The sequence below is a fragment of the Dipodomys merriami genome, unplaced genomic scaffold (assembly GCF_024711535.1).
Source record: "Dipodomys merriami isolate MVZ:Mamm:240054 unplaced genomic scaffold, mDipMer1.0.p SCAF_889, whole genome shotgun sequence".
Taxonomy (NCBI): Eukaryota; Metazoa; Chordata; class Mammalia; order Rodentia; family Heteromyidae; genus Dipodomys; species Dipodomys merriami.
The window spans coordinates 156,080-172,365 of NW_027206500.1; the positions used below are offsets into that span (position 1 = coordinate 156,080).

At 59.4% G+C, this 16,286-nt stretch overlaps 2 protein-coding genes across 2 annotated transcripts in view; one reads left to right on the plus strand and one right to left on the minus strand.

The window, feature by feature from the left end:
• Nucleotides 1-457, minus strand: part of LOC138820452 (serine/threonine-protein kinase 32B) — a gene marked incomplete at its 3' end in the record, with an annotated part of 153,359 nt that extends 152,902 nt beyond the window's left edge. The window contains exon 1 of the mRNA XM_070012100.1: nt 406-457. Within this exon, the coding sequence (XP_069868201.1) occupies nt 406-457 (52 nt within the window). The remainder of the gene's footprint in view (nt 1-405) is intronic.
• Nucleotides 458-11,482: 11,025 nt separating this feature from the next.
• On the plus strand, nt 11,483-14,818 carry LOC138820454 (cytokine-like protein 1). The gene is made up of 4 exons (XM_070012102.1): nt 11,483-11,635; nt 13,320-13,364; nt 13,502-13,630; nt 14,454-14,818. Exons 1-4 carry the CDS (start codon nt 11,483-11,485, stop codon nt 14,541-14,543), a joined length of 417 nt encoding a protein of 138 aa, XP_069868203.1. The 3' UTR covers nt 14,544-14,818.
• Nucleotides 14,819-16,286: the final 1,468 nt, after the last annotated feature.

Genomic DNA, 16,286 nt, shown 5'->3' on the forward strand with positions numbered 1-16,286 from the left:
AGTGGGTTCTCCTTCCAGGCCAAACACGGAGCTCCGCGTACGGAGCCCCGAAGGCCCCCCAGCAGGCTCTGGCGGGGCAGCACGGCGCCCCGCGCCGGCCAGCCCGGAAAGTTTCCCTAAGCCGTCCCGAAGAGCGGCCGCCCCGGCCCAGGTAAGCCACGCGCACACCCGCGCACACGCGCACCCAGGCCGCCTCCCCGGCTCCCGCTCGGGGACGACCTCAGCCTCCGGGCCCACGCCCCGGCCACGTCCCGGTCCTCCCGCCCAGCCCGGCGCCCCGGCTCCCGCAGGGCGCCCGTCCCGGGAGTTGCCCGGGTGGAACCCGCGCGGCGCGGGGCCCGGGGAGGCTGCGGCAGCGGGGCGCGGGGAGGCGCCGGGGGCGCGGGGAGGCGGCCCGCCGCTTACCTTCCTCGTTCTCGTCAAACACGGGGGGCCTGTGGGAGTGGTTCCCGCCCATATTCCGCCGCGGCGGCCGCCTCCGCCGCTACATGCCGGGCCGGGGTGCGGGGCGCGCGCGGGACGCGGGGTGCGGGGCGCGCGCGGGACGCGGGGTGCGGGGGGCGCGCCGGCCGGTGGTGTCAGGCGAGCAGCCCGAGGGGGCGGAGGGCGGCGGGGCGGACCGAGCGGGCGGCCCCGGGTACGGGAGCCGGCGGGCCACGCCCCCGCGCCCCGCCTCGGGATCGGGACTGGAGCACGGAACTCCCCGCTACCTGCCGGGCCGCGGTGGGGGGAGGACGGGGATGCGGGGGAAGGGGGACGGGAGGCGGGAGGGGAGGAGAACGGGAAGGTGGGGGGAGGGGGCTCGTGCGCGCGGAGGGCGGGGCAGGAGGAGGGGCGTGGCCCGCGTGACCGGCGCAGCCGGGCTGGGGGCGCTCCGGGCCCCGCCCCGCCGGGCCTGCCGCGCCGCGTGGCGCCCCGCCCCCGGCCCCGCTGCGTCCCGGCCCCGCTGCGCCCCGGCCCCCGCTGCGTCCCGGCCCCGCTGCGCCCCGTCCCCCGCTGCGCCCCGGCCCCCGCTGCGCCCCCGGCCCCGCTGCGCCCCCGGCCCCGCTGCGCCCCGGCCCCCCCACCCCCGTCCTCTGGGTATTGTTCAGCGCGCCTCTGCCAGGGCCCGCCTGTGCCTCGGGAAACTGAGGCCCAAGGGTAGCAGAGGCTCGTCCCGGATCGTCCCCTCCTCCCTCCCCCCGTGGGAGCGGCGGGGGGGCGTGGGCCTCGGGCCCGCCCGCGGTCAGGAGCGGGGCTCCCACCCGGGTCCCGGGGAGCCCCACGGGGAGAAGACGCGGGAACCGGGTGCTCGGCGGGATTCCTGGCCGCATCCTGCCACCTGCCGGGCGGCGGGGGCCTCGCGAGGGCGGCGGGCCGAGGGCGGGCGGGGGGGTGGGGGCAGAGGGGCCGAGGGCGGGCGGGGGGGGGGTGAGGGCGGCGGGCCGAGGGCGGGCGGGGGGGGTGAGGGCGGCGGGCCGAGGGCGGGGGGGGGTGAGGGCGGCGGGCCGAGGGCGGGGGGGGGGTGAGGGCGGCGGGCCGAGGACGGGGGGGGGTGAGGACGGCGGGGCCGAGGGCGGGCGGGGGGGTGGGGGCAGAGGGGCCGAGGGCGGGCGGGGGGGGGGGCAGAGGGGCCGAGGGCGGGCGGGGGGGGGTGAGGGCGGCGGGCCGAGGGCGGGGGGGGGGGTGGTGAGGACGGCGGGGCCGAGGGCGGGGGGGAGGGGGAGGGCAGAGGGGCCGATGGTAGGGGGGCTGGGAGGGTGAGGGGGTGGGAGGGTGAGGGCGGGGGGGGGGAAGACGGGGGAGGGGAGAAGGGAGTGGTGAGGGCAGAGGGGCCGAAGGCGGGGAGGGGGGGAGTGGAGGTGGAGGGGTGAGGGCAGGAAGGGGGGTGAGGGGCAGAGGGAGTGAGGGCCGGGGGGAGGGGGGGAGGGCGGAGGGGGTGGGGGGATGAGGGCAGGGGGAGGGCAGGGGGGTCTGCCCACCCCGCCTCCCGCCCTCCCTCCTCCTCTCCCTGGGGACTGTCCCCACCCACCGCACATCTCCAGGGCGGAAAGGAGAGGGATGCTGACAAGCGGAAACAGCCTCTTCTGCCAAGGGCAGAATCTTCCAGAAAGTGAGCCGCGAGTCTTCCTCGGCGAAGGCCTTGGTGAGCCCTTTGAGGGCAGATGCGACCCTGTCCACGGCGCAGCTCCAGGAGCCCCGCGCGCGGCTGGCCTGGGGTGCGTCGGTGTGCGTGGTCTCCGGCTCTGGAGATGGAGGGGGCCCGGAGGAGGCCGGCTGGGGCCTCCTGCACGCCGGGGGCAGCCGGCCTCTGCTCGGGGCCTCTGCTGGGGCCCAGCGGCTGGAGCGAGGCCTGGGGCGGGACGCGAGCCACTGCGTTGCCGGAGCAGTGTGGTCCCCGGACCCGGTGTCCCCCGCGCCCAGCCGTGTTTACGCCGCCTGCTAGATCAGAGTTTGTGTTCGTTGTTGTTGAGCCCATCGTAGTGAACACTTGCGTGTGTTTTGCTGAGAATAAATACCGTCTGCGCACTGTGCTCTGCCCGGCGGGAAGGCGGAGCGCACAGTGGCGCGGCAGTTTCCTGGCTCCCCAAAATAAGGGAAGAGTTTGGGCCCCACACTAGGTACTGGAAGTTTGCTGGGAGAGCACATCACCTGCGGGGACTGGAAAGTAGGAGCTTGTCCAGCAGCACCGTGTGAAGCATTTGTGTGTGTGTGAGTGAGTGTGTCCCTGTGTGCACGCTCACTCACAGCAAGGGTCTGTGAAGGACAAACGTGAAGTGAGGTATCCGCTTTTCCTGGCTTTGTGAAACTCCCCCAGAGACATTTTCAGAGCCTGGAACTTGGTAGCCCGGCTAATCTGAGCTGCTCGTTCTTACACCGAAACCATGTGCGTAGTAGTTCCACAGTGACCTCAAATGAAGTGCTTGTGGAGAATCCGGCTGTAATGCAAACCAGGCTGGGGGCAGAAGGAAGGCTTTGCAGGCTGCCAAACGCAACATCCACTGAGCGTTTTTCCTCCCTTTCCTGCCTGCTTATGAGGGAGTCTGGGGGCTTAAGGGAGCCATCAAAAACACGCTGAAATGACGCTTAAAGGGGCGGGAGTGGGGAGAGTCCATAAGAGCATTTTTATAGGAGCAAGTTACAGTCTTTTTCAGAATGAGACCTCCCTGAATGCTGACTTAAAAATACTCTTGTGGCCAGGCATCAGTAATGCCTATTGCTCAGGAGGCTGAGATCTGAGGCTCACAGTGTGAAGACATCCAGGTGGGAAAATCTGTGAGATTCTTATCTCTAATTAACTACCAAAAGTTGGGAAGGAGAGCTGTAGCTGAAGTGATAGAATACTAGCCTTGAACAATAAAAGGTCGGGGACAGTGCCCAGGCCCTGAGTTCAAGCCCCAAGAGCAGCACACACACACACACACACACACACACACATGCACACAAATATTATATGTCAGGGGCTGGTGGCTCACACCTGTCATCCTAGCTACTCAGGAGGCTGAGATCTGAGGATTGTGGTTTAAAGCCAGCCCGGGCAGGAACATCTGTGAGACTTATCTCCAACAGACCACTAGAAAACCGGAAGTGGTGCTGTGGCTCAAGCGGTAGAGTGTTTGCCTTAAGCTGAAGAGCCCAAGGACAGCACCCAAGCCCAGAGTTCAAGCCCCACAACCAACCAAAAAAAAAAAATACTACAGATGATTTTTATTTTATGTGTCAGAAGCAAGAGGCTCTTCGTGGTGGTGGCAGGAGCCTCACAAAGCAGCAGAAATGACAGGAGAAGAACACCAGACATTGAGGCAGAAGGGATGCGTCTGCAGGGTGGGGAGATAGGAAGACAAGCCCTCCTGCCCTGTCTCTTTCTGTGACTTTAGATATGTTACCTCCCCTTCCGGAGCCTCACCCCTTCCTGAGCCTTAGTTTCTCTATCTACCAATCGAAAAGAAAACAGAGTTGGGCCATATGACAGAGACTACTAATATCTTTTTGGTATCCATTTTGCCCTGCTTTCTTTTTATAAACACATGCATCCCATTGAGCACGTGGCTGTGGGCGGGAGACTGCATTTCTCAGCTTCCTTCGAAAGTAGGAGTGGCCATGTGGCTAGTTACAACCAATAGGAAGAAAGCAATAATGTAAGTGCTAATTACACTCCTCTACTTTCCAGGAGGCTTTGAAGCCTACAAGAGAGGGCAGGCCAGCTCCAGCCAGGCTTTAGGAGACAACACTCTAGGAGTGACCACACGGCCACGTGGGGCCACAGTCCCTGACCGTCCCCTGGCATGGACTGAATGATACAGTGCCAGCCAAGCAAGTGTAAGGCCCTGAGTACAACTCCCCCACCCCACCCCCCCACCCCCGCAAATAACCAGTGCTATTAGCATCGAAGAGATAGGGACCAGAGACACCGCTCTTCATCCTCCAATGCACAGGAATGCCCCTAAAAGGGGACATCCCCCCCTAAAGTGTCCGCAGTATCAGAACCGAGACAGCAGCCAAAAGCCCAATTGCAACACCACACCTGGAGCTCTAGCAGAGGGTCTGCTGCATGTGGTTGTAAGAGCCGGAATATATTGCATGGCGTGCACGGGCGGATACAACAGGGTCTCAGTGGCTGGCCCTGGGATTTCCGAAGGACTTGCTTCCAAATGCCAGCTGCACAGGCTCCAGCTCCCTCTCCACCGCACCTCTGCTTTCCAGTCTGCTTACGGGTGGGCGGGGGGGGGGCAAGGGTGGCGATCACTTCCTGATCTCAAAGACCCCTGGGCCCAAGTGGCATCATCCAGACCAAAAGGAGGCAAATGACAGTCCAAACAGGAAAACAAAGATTGCTGGGGAAGCATCTGACAAGTCTCCAGGAGGCCACGCTGGCTGTCAGTGTTAAGATTCACTTTAGCCATACACGGGGGAAGAGCTATGGAGACACCAGCTGTGGGGTGGAGGGGACAGTGGCGGGCTGGAGACGCTGGGTGCTGTGACAACCATCGCTGGACTGTGCGCGCTCTCGCCCTCTCCCTCCCTCCCCTCTCCCTCCCTCCTCTCTCTCTCTCTCTCTCTCCCTCCCTCTCTCTCTCTCTCTCTCTCTCTCTCTCTCTCTCTCTCTCTCTCTCTCTCTCTCTCTCTCTCTCTCTCTCTCTCTCTCTCGCTCCTTCACTAAGAGCGAGCAAGCATTTTTGGAGCCTCTGGGCCTGGGAGCCAGAGAGGAAAATGACCCATTCCTAGGGCATGTCTTGTAAACACTCAGCACCTGGTCGGAAAGGCAGGCCTCTCCTCCCTCCATTTCCAGGGTGATTTTTCAGAAGGTAATGCTGCGGTTCCAAGGGTCAAGGCAATCCTGCTGAACAAAAAGGAAGCAAAGGAATAAAAGTCCCAAGCTCCATCCAGATGAGGTGCAGTTAGGAAGCGCTGTGTGGTCGTGCACGATGCTTCCTTTGTCTGCTTTTGGTCCTTTGCTTCTGTGCTTTGAAATGTCTCAGTGGCATACTTTTATAATGCTTGTGGCTTTACAGCTCCGATACAGACACGAGTTCGGCTGTCTGTGCAGCCGGCACTGGGGCTCGAACTCAGGGTGTGGGCACTCAGCTTTTTCACTCAAGGCTAGAACCCTACCCCTTGAGCCATAGCTCCAAGTGTGGCTTTTTGGTGATTCATTGGAAATGAGAGTGTCACAGTCCAAAGGAGGATTCTCTCAGGAGAGGAACACAAAGGGCTGCAATACCTGTGTGCATCTCATCAGACAAAATGATATTCATCAAAATGAACTCCAGGAAATGGAAGCAAGACATTTTGGGGTTTTTTGTTGCTGTTTTTGTTTTCTCTGTGTCTTGTTTGTTCCTTTATCTATCTTTGGGAGAGTAAGGGGGCCACAGAAATGGAGGGACGAAGAATGAACAAATGCAGCCGTGGTACTCCCTGGACACTGTGTTGAAAATGAACTATACAACTTGTGGGTGGGGATGGGAGGGAAAAACTAGGAGAGAGAGAGGGGAGGGTGACATTGTCCAAAAGAAATGTACTCTTGCCAGGCGCCGGTGCCTCATGCCTGTCATCCTAGCTACTCAGGAGGCTGAGATCTGAGGACGGTGGTTTAAAGCCATCCCGGGCAGGAAAAGTCCATGAGACTCTTATCTCCAATAAACCACTCAGAAAACTGGAAGTGGTGCTATGGCTCAAGTGGTAGAGTGCTCTCTTTGAGCTGAAGAGCTGAGGGACAGTGACCAGAGTTCAAGTCCCACGATTGACAAAAAAAAAGTACTCTTGACCTGATTTATGTGACTATAACTCCTCTGTATATCACCTTTATAATAACACATTTTTAGAAGAAAATGATAATGAAAGAGTCTCACAGACTTGGCTTCCCAGGCTGGTCTGAAACAGCAGTCCTCAGATCTCAGTCTCCTGAGTAGGTAGGGTTACAGGTGTGAGCCACCGGTGCCAGGCTCACAGAACTCCTTTTGAATGTTCATGGTAATCAAGGCCAGCCTGTCTGAGCCAGCAAGAAGGCTTGGGGACTCAGATGCCACGAGAAGTTTTGGCTCTAAGTCCATGACACCCCATCAAGGTCGAAATTCTAAGTTTAAGTCCTGACTCTCCACCTCTTCCTGCTGAGAGCTCCCAGAGTCGCTGGGGGTCTGGCCAGCCCCTCTGGGGGAGATGGAGAAGGTACCAGAAGAGGTATGCCATGCTGTTCACTTCACCTTTCCACCCTTCTGGATTTTGATATTTATGCCCTGAACAATCACCATCCTTGGAGACTGGCTGTTGCCAGCGGAGGAAGAAAGGCACTATTGAAGGGAAAGGCCTAGAACGCCCACAGGTCACACTCCACCAGCCAGGTGGTGCCAGCAACCCCCGAGGGGCTAAGCCCCTTTCTGAAGCGCTCTCTGTCCAAGGTTCAAGAATGGGTTCAGGGCTCACCACTTCCTGCCCCGGCTATGGGGCTTCCTGCGAGGAACGAGGCCAAAACCCTCAAAGTGCTTCCGGAGAGAGGAAGCCGAGCTTCACACAGCCTGGTCTGAGGGGTCTGCGGGGAGAAGGGGTCCCCACTGGGGCCCAGGGGAGGAAGCTGAAGGATGGGGCCCTCCAGGTGGCGGCAACAAAGGACACCATTCATTCATTCGTTCACCCAGTCAGCCGGCCAGCCTGCTTTCCTCTGAGCTGGGCCCGTGATCCTAGGCTGAGATGCCAAGCCTCCGACCCCATCCTCTCATCGCCTCAAGTGTACACATGTGTTTAGCAGTTGGGAACCGAATTTCCAGAGCCAGCAGGTACAGGAAATAGAAACAGCAGTTACTCCATGGGCTCTGGTCCTGGAGACTTGCATTTGGGGACCCGAGAGTCCTCTCCCACGCGCGTGGACGTCCTCATCACAAAGAGGTGAGCAGTGGTCCAGTTCCCAGCTGAGCAGGGTGCCTGGTTTGATCATCCGCAGTGTGTCAACTGTTAAAACGCAGCCAGCCCTGCGTGGCACGTACAAGTGCTGTCTCCACCTCAGAGGCAGGGCTCGGGGTGATTTCTTGGTACAACCACCGGCCACGGTCTCTGCACTGCATGGGGCAGGGTCCCTGTCTGAGCCCCGGACAGGCTGAAGCTCGCCCCGCCCCGCACGCTGCCCCTTAGAGCTTGCATCCACGTTCTGGGGGGGGGTCTCTTTTTCACACCCTTGCCCCAAAGCCCAGCCTGAGCACGGTGTTTGTCCTCATCTCTTCACTCAGGACCCGGTGAGATAACTTTCCACTTGGCTTTGCCAAGAGCAGAAGGAACAAGGTCCAAAACATGTCTCATAAACCCGACGGTTCTCGCCACAGGATGCTGGCGTGGACGGGAGCCTGGAGGCAATGTCCTGGCTGGCGGCTCGGCGCGGTCCCCACCCGGAGCTCTGGCTGTCCCACGGCAGGGCCCGACAGCAGGATCACCCCTGGCCTCAGGAGCAGGCAGGAGCGGGCAGAACCCCCACCCGGGTGCTGCGGAGGGGGCTGGCTCTTGGCTGGTGGCTTCAGACCCTGCCACCCAGTGAGCTGCTCCCTCAGAGAAGCAGCACCGCCTCGCCCACACCCCCAGCAAAGATGGCAGACATCTAGCTTTGTGACAGAGCTAAAGGTATCAGCTAGGACTCAGACCTGAGCCTGGCCATTCCAATCTCGGTGCCTTAGCAGGTGACCGCCATGGGACAGAGCACAGGGACAGAGCACAGGGAGTGTGTGGAAAGTCCGACTCCAGGTTTCATCCAAGTTACACGGGGTCAGAGGCAACGGCAAGCTTCTACACCTTACAGTTGTCGTGAGATTTTCCCAGGGTCCCTTTGGGGCTGAGAATAAAGGGCATTCCAGGCCCCCCAAATGGCTTATTGGAACATGCCAGTCTGAACAGCCCAAAGGGAGAAGGAAAAATGTTCTTCTTTCTCCAGAAAAGCTGAAAGGAGTGCCAAGCCAGGAAAATACTAGGTCACTACCGTCATCTGTTTTCTGCTGTAAGAGCAGACCACCTGAGGGTGGGTGGTTTATAAATTAGAGATGTTTATTCGGCCCCTGTTTATTCTGGAGCCTACAAAGTCCAAGAGCCCGGTGCCAGTGTCTAAGAGGATATTCCACGGTGGAAAGCAGGAGACAGAGAACACAGAAGAAGAACACACACTTATAACAAACCCACTGTAGAGATAACTAATCCACTCCCTAGGTAAGGGCATTAATCGATGTTTGAGGGCAAAGCCCTTACAACCGGATCCCCTTAGAGGCCCTACCCTCTAGTCCTGCCACACGGCAGTTACACTGAACGTGAGGCCTGGGGGCGGGGCAGGGTGTTCAAACCTCTCTAAGAGGAGAATGGCCTCTCCAACCTGGGAGGCAACTGGGAACCCATGGAGAGAGACAAGGAGGGGAGGAGAACAGAGCAGTTTCTTAATCTCCACACGGCCATTTTGGGTCAGAACACAGTTCTGTTCTCAGAAACTCCATGTAGGAGGGTTTAGCTCAGGGTTGGGGACTAAGCTTTTCTGGAAGCACAGGGGTGGGAGGGGGGTCTTTATAGCTCACCTCCACAGCTGCCGTGAGCTTGGAGTGAGCTCCCCACCGAGGGAGGTAAACAAGCAGATTCTGGATAATGAAACCAACATCGGGCAGGTTGGGCTTCGTAACAGCTAAGGTCCCCATGTCAGTTAAGTTTCCTGGTGCTAAAACAAAGTGCCCCGGGCATTAAGCACACAGCTTTCCTCACTGAAGAGCCTGGCTCCAGGACCTTGGCAGTGCGGCCTCCGGGGAGGTCCTTCCGGCCAGGTCACGTGAAGAGATGACATCCCAGCGGTGGCTGCTCTGGAGACGGGTCACGTGGCCAGACAGGAAGCCAGAGAGAGACTCAGAGGGGCCCATCCCATTCTCCTGGACACTGACTGGCCCCATGAGCTCAGCATTAATCTCTCCCATGGGTGGCAGCCTGATGGCCAAGCCATCTCCCACCAGGCCTTGCTGCTTGCTTTGACATCCCACCTCCTTTTAATCCTTCCGTAGGGTGATAGAGGTTCCAACACTTGGAAACACCCAACCCAGGGCCCACCGGCCTTGGCTTCTGCTAATCTATGGAACCCCACAGTGATGTCCCAGCACCAGCTGGAACAAATCACCACACACAGTGTGGCTTTAAACTTGTTTACTGGGCACGGTGACCCATGCCTGTAATCCCAGCCACTCTATACTCAGGAGGGGCTGAGGCTGGAGACCCTTGGATGAGAAGGCACAAGGGAGCTGGTAGAAGGAGCCGCTCCTGCTTTCCCCGGGGACCACGCCCCCACAGGTGCAAAACCACGCCCCCACAGGTGCAAAACCACACCCCATTCCCAGAGGCCCCTCCCCACTTCTCCCAGACCACGCCCCCACCGCTGAGCTTAGGCCTAGGAAGGAAACCAGGCATTCCCTACACAGCTCTTCCCGGTGGAGGTGAGGGACCCGCACACATCCTGGCTCGGCCCCTGAAGATATTCAGGGAACACACGGCTGCCTGCAAAACCAGATAGAGGCAGCCAGTGACCCCTGCCAGAGATCTGAACCCCAAACCCTAGATACACAAAACCCAGGGTCTGGACAGCACTGCAGACTGCCCAGGGAGATGTCCCCTGTTCACCAACAAGAAGCCGGTGCCAGGGCCTGGAAGAGATTTCTCCAGACCAATGCAGCCAGGAGAGACTGAGCCAGGTGTCCAGGCCTGCCCAGTGTCTGGCACGCCATGTTCTGTTTCCCTCCTCTCTGGCTGTCTTGTCCCGGGGCCACTCAGGACAGGGCGACCTGGCAGCCCACCCAGGTCCCTCGCTCTGCCTTCTCTTGGAGCAGAAAGCTCAGAGGATCAAGAGCCCAGAGCCCCCGCCACCCTGCAGCCTCATGGTCCCTCAGTTTCCTTGCCAAGATGGGACCTATTCCACTCTCTGCTGGTCGTGTGACGCTCGGACGGGTTCACTGAGCGGCTGGCCACTCTCAGCAGCTCCCCTCCAGCCCTGCTCCAGCCCTGGTCTGGGGCAGCCCACGGACCCCACAATCTCCCCTGACCACAGATCCTGCTTCTCCCACATGCCTCTCGTCCCCACGGGTACACGGACAAAGGAGGCCAGGGCACAGGGGGTCTCACCTGGACATACGCACCCCAGTTTCCCAAACGGAGGCAAGTTCCCTGAGCCTCCGTTTCCCCACCTGGAGAATGGGAGTGTTTCTATGGCCCCTGCCTGTGGGGACACTCTTAGCTCAGAGCACTTGGAAAGTCACAGTGCACCCGGGCTAGCTCTGCTGGGGCTGGGCCGCGTCTGGTCTAGCTGCTTCCTCACTGTGGTCTTTTAGGGGAAGCACATCCTAGAAGGGGGTGCCCCTGCGCCCCGCAGCTCACATCGAAGGACACAGGATCTTCCTCTCCTGTGTCATCTTTCCCCCTGCTGGGGGTTTGCAGAGATCCGCACAGCCCATCCTCCCACCAAGAGAGACCCAGGGCATAGCTGACCAGCCCCACCGAGGACAGCTTGTATGATGAGTGTCAGGTCTGTGGACAGACTTCCTGAGCCCACTCCTGCAAGCTGGAGGAAACTGGCTCCATCCTTCCAACAGCAGACCAGCCAGTTGACTTAACAATCTCCATTCTGTAGAGACACTGTACTGAGATCATGACGGGGCTTGATCTCTGTCGAACCTCATGGTCTTGCTCCTCTCCCTGCCTCTCTTCCTCCTCCTCCCCTCTCATCTGCTGCTCCTGCCATTTCACAGAGAAACTTCTGTGAAGCTGAAGCAAGAGCCTGCTTGCCTTCCCAGTGCCCCCTCCAGCAGCCCCTGGTCTCAGCACAACATCCTTCATTAAAGATGGGTGTCCCTGCCCAGGTGGGCGTGTCCCCCCCTCTCCCCCACCCCCCTGGGTTGACCAGCCCTGGCAGGGCCCTGCAGGAAAGAGGCGTGGAGCCTGGAAGCTGGACCACTCCCCACCCCCAGCAGCTATTTAAAGGGGCAGCCGGTGTGGCTACAGGGAGCCCAGCATCATGGCCCCCTGGACGCTGTGTCTGCTCTTGCTGCTGCTGCTGGCCGGTCCCCAGGCTGGGCAGGCTGCGCCTCCGACCTGCTACTCCCGGATGCTGACCCTGAGCCAGGAGATCACTGGGGACTTCCAGAGCCTGCAGGCTGCGGAGGGTGTGGTGAGTCTCTCTTCTGCCTCCACCTCTGGAGGCTTGTGGAAGACTAGAACCCAGCTCCCCAACTCCAGCCTTTGGACCAAACCAAATTAGCGCCCCATTGAGTTCAGAACTTCAGAGTTAGGAAGGACAAAAGAACCGTGATAATTTAGACCTCTCATTCACTTACTGGTCAAGATGGTAGCGCACCCCTGGCTGCTGAGGACACAGATCACTCAGCCGCCTGAGTCAGTTTCCTGCTAAGACAGAAGGACAGAATGACAGCTTATGACAGGCCACACAGGACACAGGGTGCGCTGCCGCAGCCCGTCCTGTTCCCAGAGGAAGACCAGGGACCTCAGAGGGAACGTCTCAGACAGGTGCTAGGAGGGGAATCCAGGCCTCTGGCTCCTAGTCCAGGAGTGAAACAAAGTACATTGGGTTAATGGAGAGTGTGGGTAAAACATAAAGTTGTCTCTTGTCTGCTTGTAAATGCTTCAAGCGGAGCCTGGTGTTTCTCAGATGCTGGTGTTCATGGGATCCGAGCCACCCTCTTGGTATTTGCTTTTGAAAGTTAAGTCCCACGCATTTATAAAAGTAAAATATTTGCCTGGTAGAAGGGTTGTGGGGGGGGAGGGGGCGGCGGGGAGCGCACAAAGGACAAAGAAGAAAGCAGGTAGCCACCTGGTGGTGAAGGCTGGTGTTGCATCCTGCAGGATGGCCACTCTCTGCCTCCGAAGTCGGCTCAGGTTTGCACTCACTTAAGTACTCCGCGGAGTACACGTTCTTCCGCAGGGCATTTGGGACAGATAAGTGTTCTATCTCGGTAATTTCATACCTGAGAGGGAAACTGAGTCAAAAGGTGAGACTGACAAGTTCACACAGGGAGTTGGTGAAGGGCAGGGCTTTCTGCCCTGCATGAACATGACAAGCACAATGCTTTAAAAATCTACATGCTGTGTGCACTTGTTCATGGCCATATTTGGTGTCATTTACTGTGTCTGTTACAGGTCAGAACCGTGTAGACCTGATTGTGCATCCTTATTTTTAGGTGTGTCTACCTATGTACATATAATCATGAATGTCTATGTGCAGTTAGAGAGCTGTCGTGCCGAACAACTACAAAACCTTTATATATATGTATACATAGACATCACTTTATATCTTTATGCACATGTTTGTGTGTACAAAACAGTGTCCTAAGTCATGGCAAATCTTATAAACTTTGAAAAGTCAAATTCCAGAAAAGCAATGGCCTATTTGTGACTGCAAGTGACAGACAAAGCAGTATGATTTTGTGGGTGTCAGGGCCTCCAGAAAGATTTTGCATAGGGCTGGGCACCATAGCACATGCCTGTAACCCCAGCTCCTTAGGAAACAGAAATTCAGAGGATCCCCAGTTCAAGATCAGCCCGGTTAAAAAGAAAAACAAACCAGTGAGACACTCCACCCGAACAAACAAGCCAGATGTGGTGGCACCTGCCTTGGACCCCGGCTATCTGGGAGGTGTCGGGCGGCTGGTCCAGGCCAGCTACAGGACTGCATGAGAAAAGCTGTAAAGGCTGGGGGAATAGCTCGAGCAAGGAGCCTAGCGAGCAGAGAGGCTCTGAGTCCAAACCCCAGCCCAGCTGTCAGGGGAAGGAGGAGGAGGAGGACGCGGGACCCGGCGAGGTGCCCCGGGCGTCCAGCAGCTGCGTCCTGTCCGCAGGAGCCGTGTGTGAGGAACCTGCCCGGGCTGTACCTGGACATCCACGTAAGAGGGCCTGCCGGGCCTGGGGCGGGGCGGGGCCTAGAGGGAAGGGGCGTGGCCTGGGGGAGGGGCGGGGCGGGGCCAGGGCGGGCGGGCGGGGCCTCCGCTCCTCCCACCGCCCCGCCCGTCCCCGCCCGCAGAACTACTGCGTGCTGGCCAAGCTGCGGGACTTCGTGGCCTCGACGGAGTGCTGGCGGGCGGCCCCGGTGGACGCCCTGAAGGACAAGGCGCGCAAGCTGTACACCATCATGAACTCCTTCTGCCGCAGGGTGCGAGGCCAGCCCGCGTCCCGTGGAGCCTGGGGAGGGCGGGGCCTGGGGAGGGCGGGGCCTGGGGAGGGCGGGGCCTGGGGAGGGCGGGGCCTGGGGAGGGCGGGGCCTGGGGAGGGTGGGGTGGAGAGAGACCCGAGGGATGGGGCAGGGTGGGCGGGGTGAGGAGGGGCGGGGCTTGGAGGGGGAAAGGGGCTTGAGTAAAGGGGTGGGACAATGATGGGCGGGGATTGGAGGGAGGGTGGGACTTTAAGAAGGGGCGGGGCGAGGGGCGGGCCTGGAGGGGAATGGGAGGGGCTTGGGGAAGGTGGGGCAAGGAGGGGCTGGGCTTTGAGGGAGGGGCAGGGCTTGGGGTGGGTGGGGCTTCTGGAGGGGGCGGGGCCTGGAGGGTGGGGAGGAGCGGTGATCAGCGGGTGCTAGGCCTGCACAGCAGCCATTCCGGGGAGGCGGAGCTGCTCTGCTCGGTCCTGGCCTGCCCGGGCCGCCGCCCGCTGCTTCACCCACCCACTGGGGCTCGTTCCTTTCTTCACCTCCCGATCCTGATCCGGATCCCGTGTCTCAGGACCCCATGTGCTCATTCATTCATTCATTCACTCAGTCACTCACCCGCCCGCTGTGACTTACTCCTCCGTAATAACATGGGCTCGCCGTCTGGGCCCGCTCCCCCGCCCCGCCCCCCCTGCACCGGCCCCGGCCCCCCCGCCCCCCCCTGCACCGGCCCCGGCCCCCCCCGCCCCCCCCATGCACCGGCCCCGGCCCCCCCGCCCCCCCTGCACCGGCCCCGGCCCCCCCGCCCCCCCCCCTCACAGCCCGTCCTCCGCAGGATCTGGTCTTCCTCTCGGATGACTGTCAGGCCTTGGAGTACCCGGACCCGGGCCCGGCCACCGCGGGGTCCCCCGACGGCCAGAGCTGAGAACGCAGCCTGACTGACCCGAGAAAGCCCGGGAGGGCCCAGAGCCCCGTCCCCTGCCCCCCCACCCTCGTTTCCTGTGGCCCCGAACCCGCCACCTCCCTGCACCCTGTCGAGGGCAGGGCAGGGCTGGGCTGCGCAGAGGTTCGCACCCAGCTCGGCTCAAGGCCCTCGGGCGCTGCCTGTCTCCCAGAGGACCCGCTTCCCCTTTCCCACCCTCCCTCCTCACGCCAACGCCCAGAAACCGTCTCGCTATTGTGATGGTTGCAAGGCTGACATCAAGATGGAAATCAATAAAGGACATCTTCCTAACTGGAAGCAGGGGTCTGCTGTGGTGGGGGGCAGGGGGAGGGGGAGAGGGCGCGGGGGCAGGGGGACGGGGAGGGGGAGAGGGGGCAGGGGGGAGTGGGAGGACAGGGGAGGGGACGGGGGAGGGGGAGGGGGAGGAGCCTCCCAAGGGAGAAGCTCCACCTTCAGCTCTCCTGGGTCTCTTCAGAGACCTGCTTGTAGACTGCTTAGCCTTCCTAATGGCAAGAGCCAATTCTTATGGTAACATACCTGTGTATGCATACACACACACACACACACACACACACACACACACACACACACACACACACACACACACACACACACACACCAGCATTGGTTCTGTTTCTCTACAGAACTCTAACATTGAGTCATTACTGTGTTTTCCTCACCCATGGTTAATACAGTAACAAGGTCATCTTGACCTCTACTATGGACTACTGCAGCAGCCACACAATAGGCCTACCAGCTAATTTCCATGCAGTATCAACTATGACCTGGAGCTGGTGGCTCACACCTGTAATCCTAGCTACTCAGGAAGCTGAGATCTGAGGATCACAGTTCAAAACCAGCCCAGGCAGAAAAGCCTGTGAGAATCTTATCTTCAATTAACTCCCAAAAAGTTGGAAGTGGAGCTATGACTCAACCCGTCTTGAGTTCAAAAGAAAAAAAAAAGCCAAGTAAAAGAGTAAGGCCCTTACTTCAAGCCCCAGTACCAGTACACACACACACACACACACACACACACACACACACACAAACTATGGCTTGCCTTTCTCCTGTTGAGAAACTTTCTACAGCTTCCACTTTGAATGAACTTTAACCTCCCACACCTTTCAGCCTAACCGCCTCCCTCATGCCCTCACCACCGTTACCCTCTATGTGCATCCTATGAGCCTGTGCTAATGGCCCATGGCCCTGTTTGCTTACTTGTGTACTGTTCCTCTCAGGCTCTCTCCATGCGCATGCCCACACATGCCCCTCCTCCCGCCCTTGACTGGACTGACACAACCCAGTTGCTCAGCAAATATCACTGGGACATTTATAGAAATTGAGTCTATTACTGAATAGACCAAGCAACATCACCAGGTAAGATCCTGCCATTTTCAGGTGACTGTACCCAGTCTTTCTTCACAAGATATGCATTGTTTGTCCACAGGAGGTACAGCCCCACCCCCAGACCTGGATCCTATGTTTTCAAACACTGCGTGTGCACATGCACACATAGGCACACACACACACACACACACATCTGTGGACATTCAATCTCATATTGCTCTGAGTCTTTGTATAAAATACAGTGGAGACCTGCACGGAGCCCTTATCTTCCCCTCTGACACATCAGAGTGCTGAAAGATGGTAGCGCAGCACTTTTCCTGCTGAGATCAGCATTACACCTTCACATCCAGGGCGATTTAAACCAAGGGAGAATTATGA

What these genes read in the sequence shown, in the direction of transcription:
- LOC138820454 (XM_070012102.1), top strand. Translation starts at nt 11,483, where the DNA reads ATGGCCCCCTGGACGCTGTGTCTGCTCTTGCTGCTGCTGCTGGCCGGT. An exon ending in TGCAGGCTGCGGAGGGTGTG is followed by an intron (nt 11,636 to 13,319) that starts GTGAGTCTCTCT and finishes TCCTGTCCGCAG; the next exon opens with GAGCCGTGTGTGAGGAACCT. An exon ending in TGAACTCCTTCTGCCGCAGG is followed by an intron (nt 13,631 to 14,453) that starts GTGCGAGGCCAG and finishes CGTCCTCCGCAG; the next exon opens with GATCTGGTCTTCCTCTCGGA.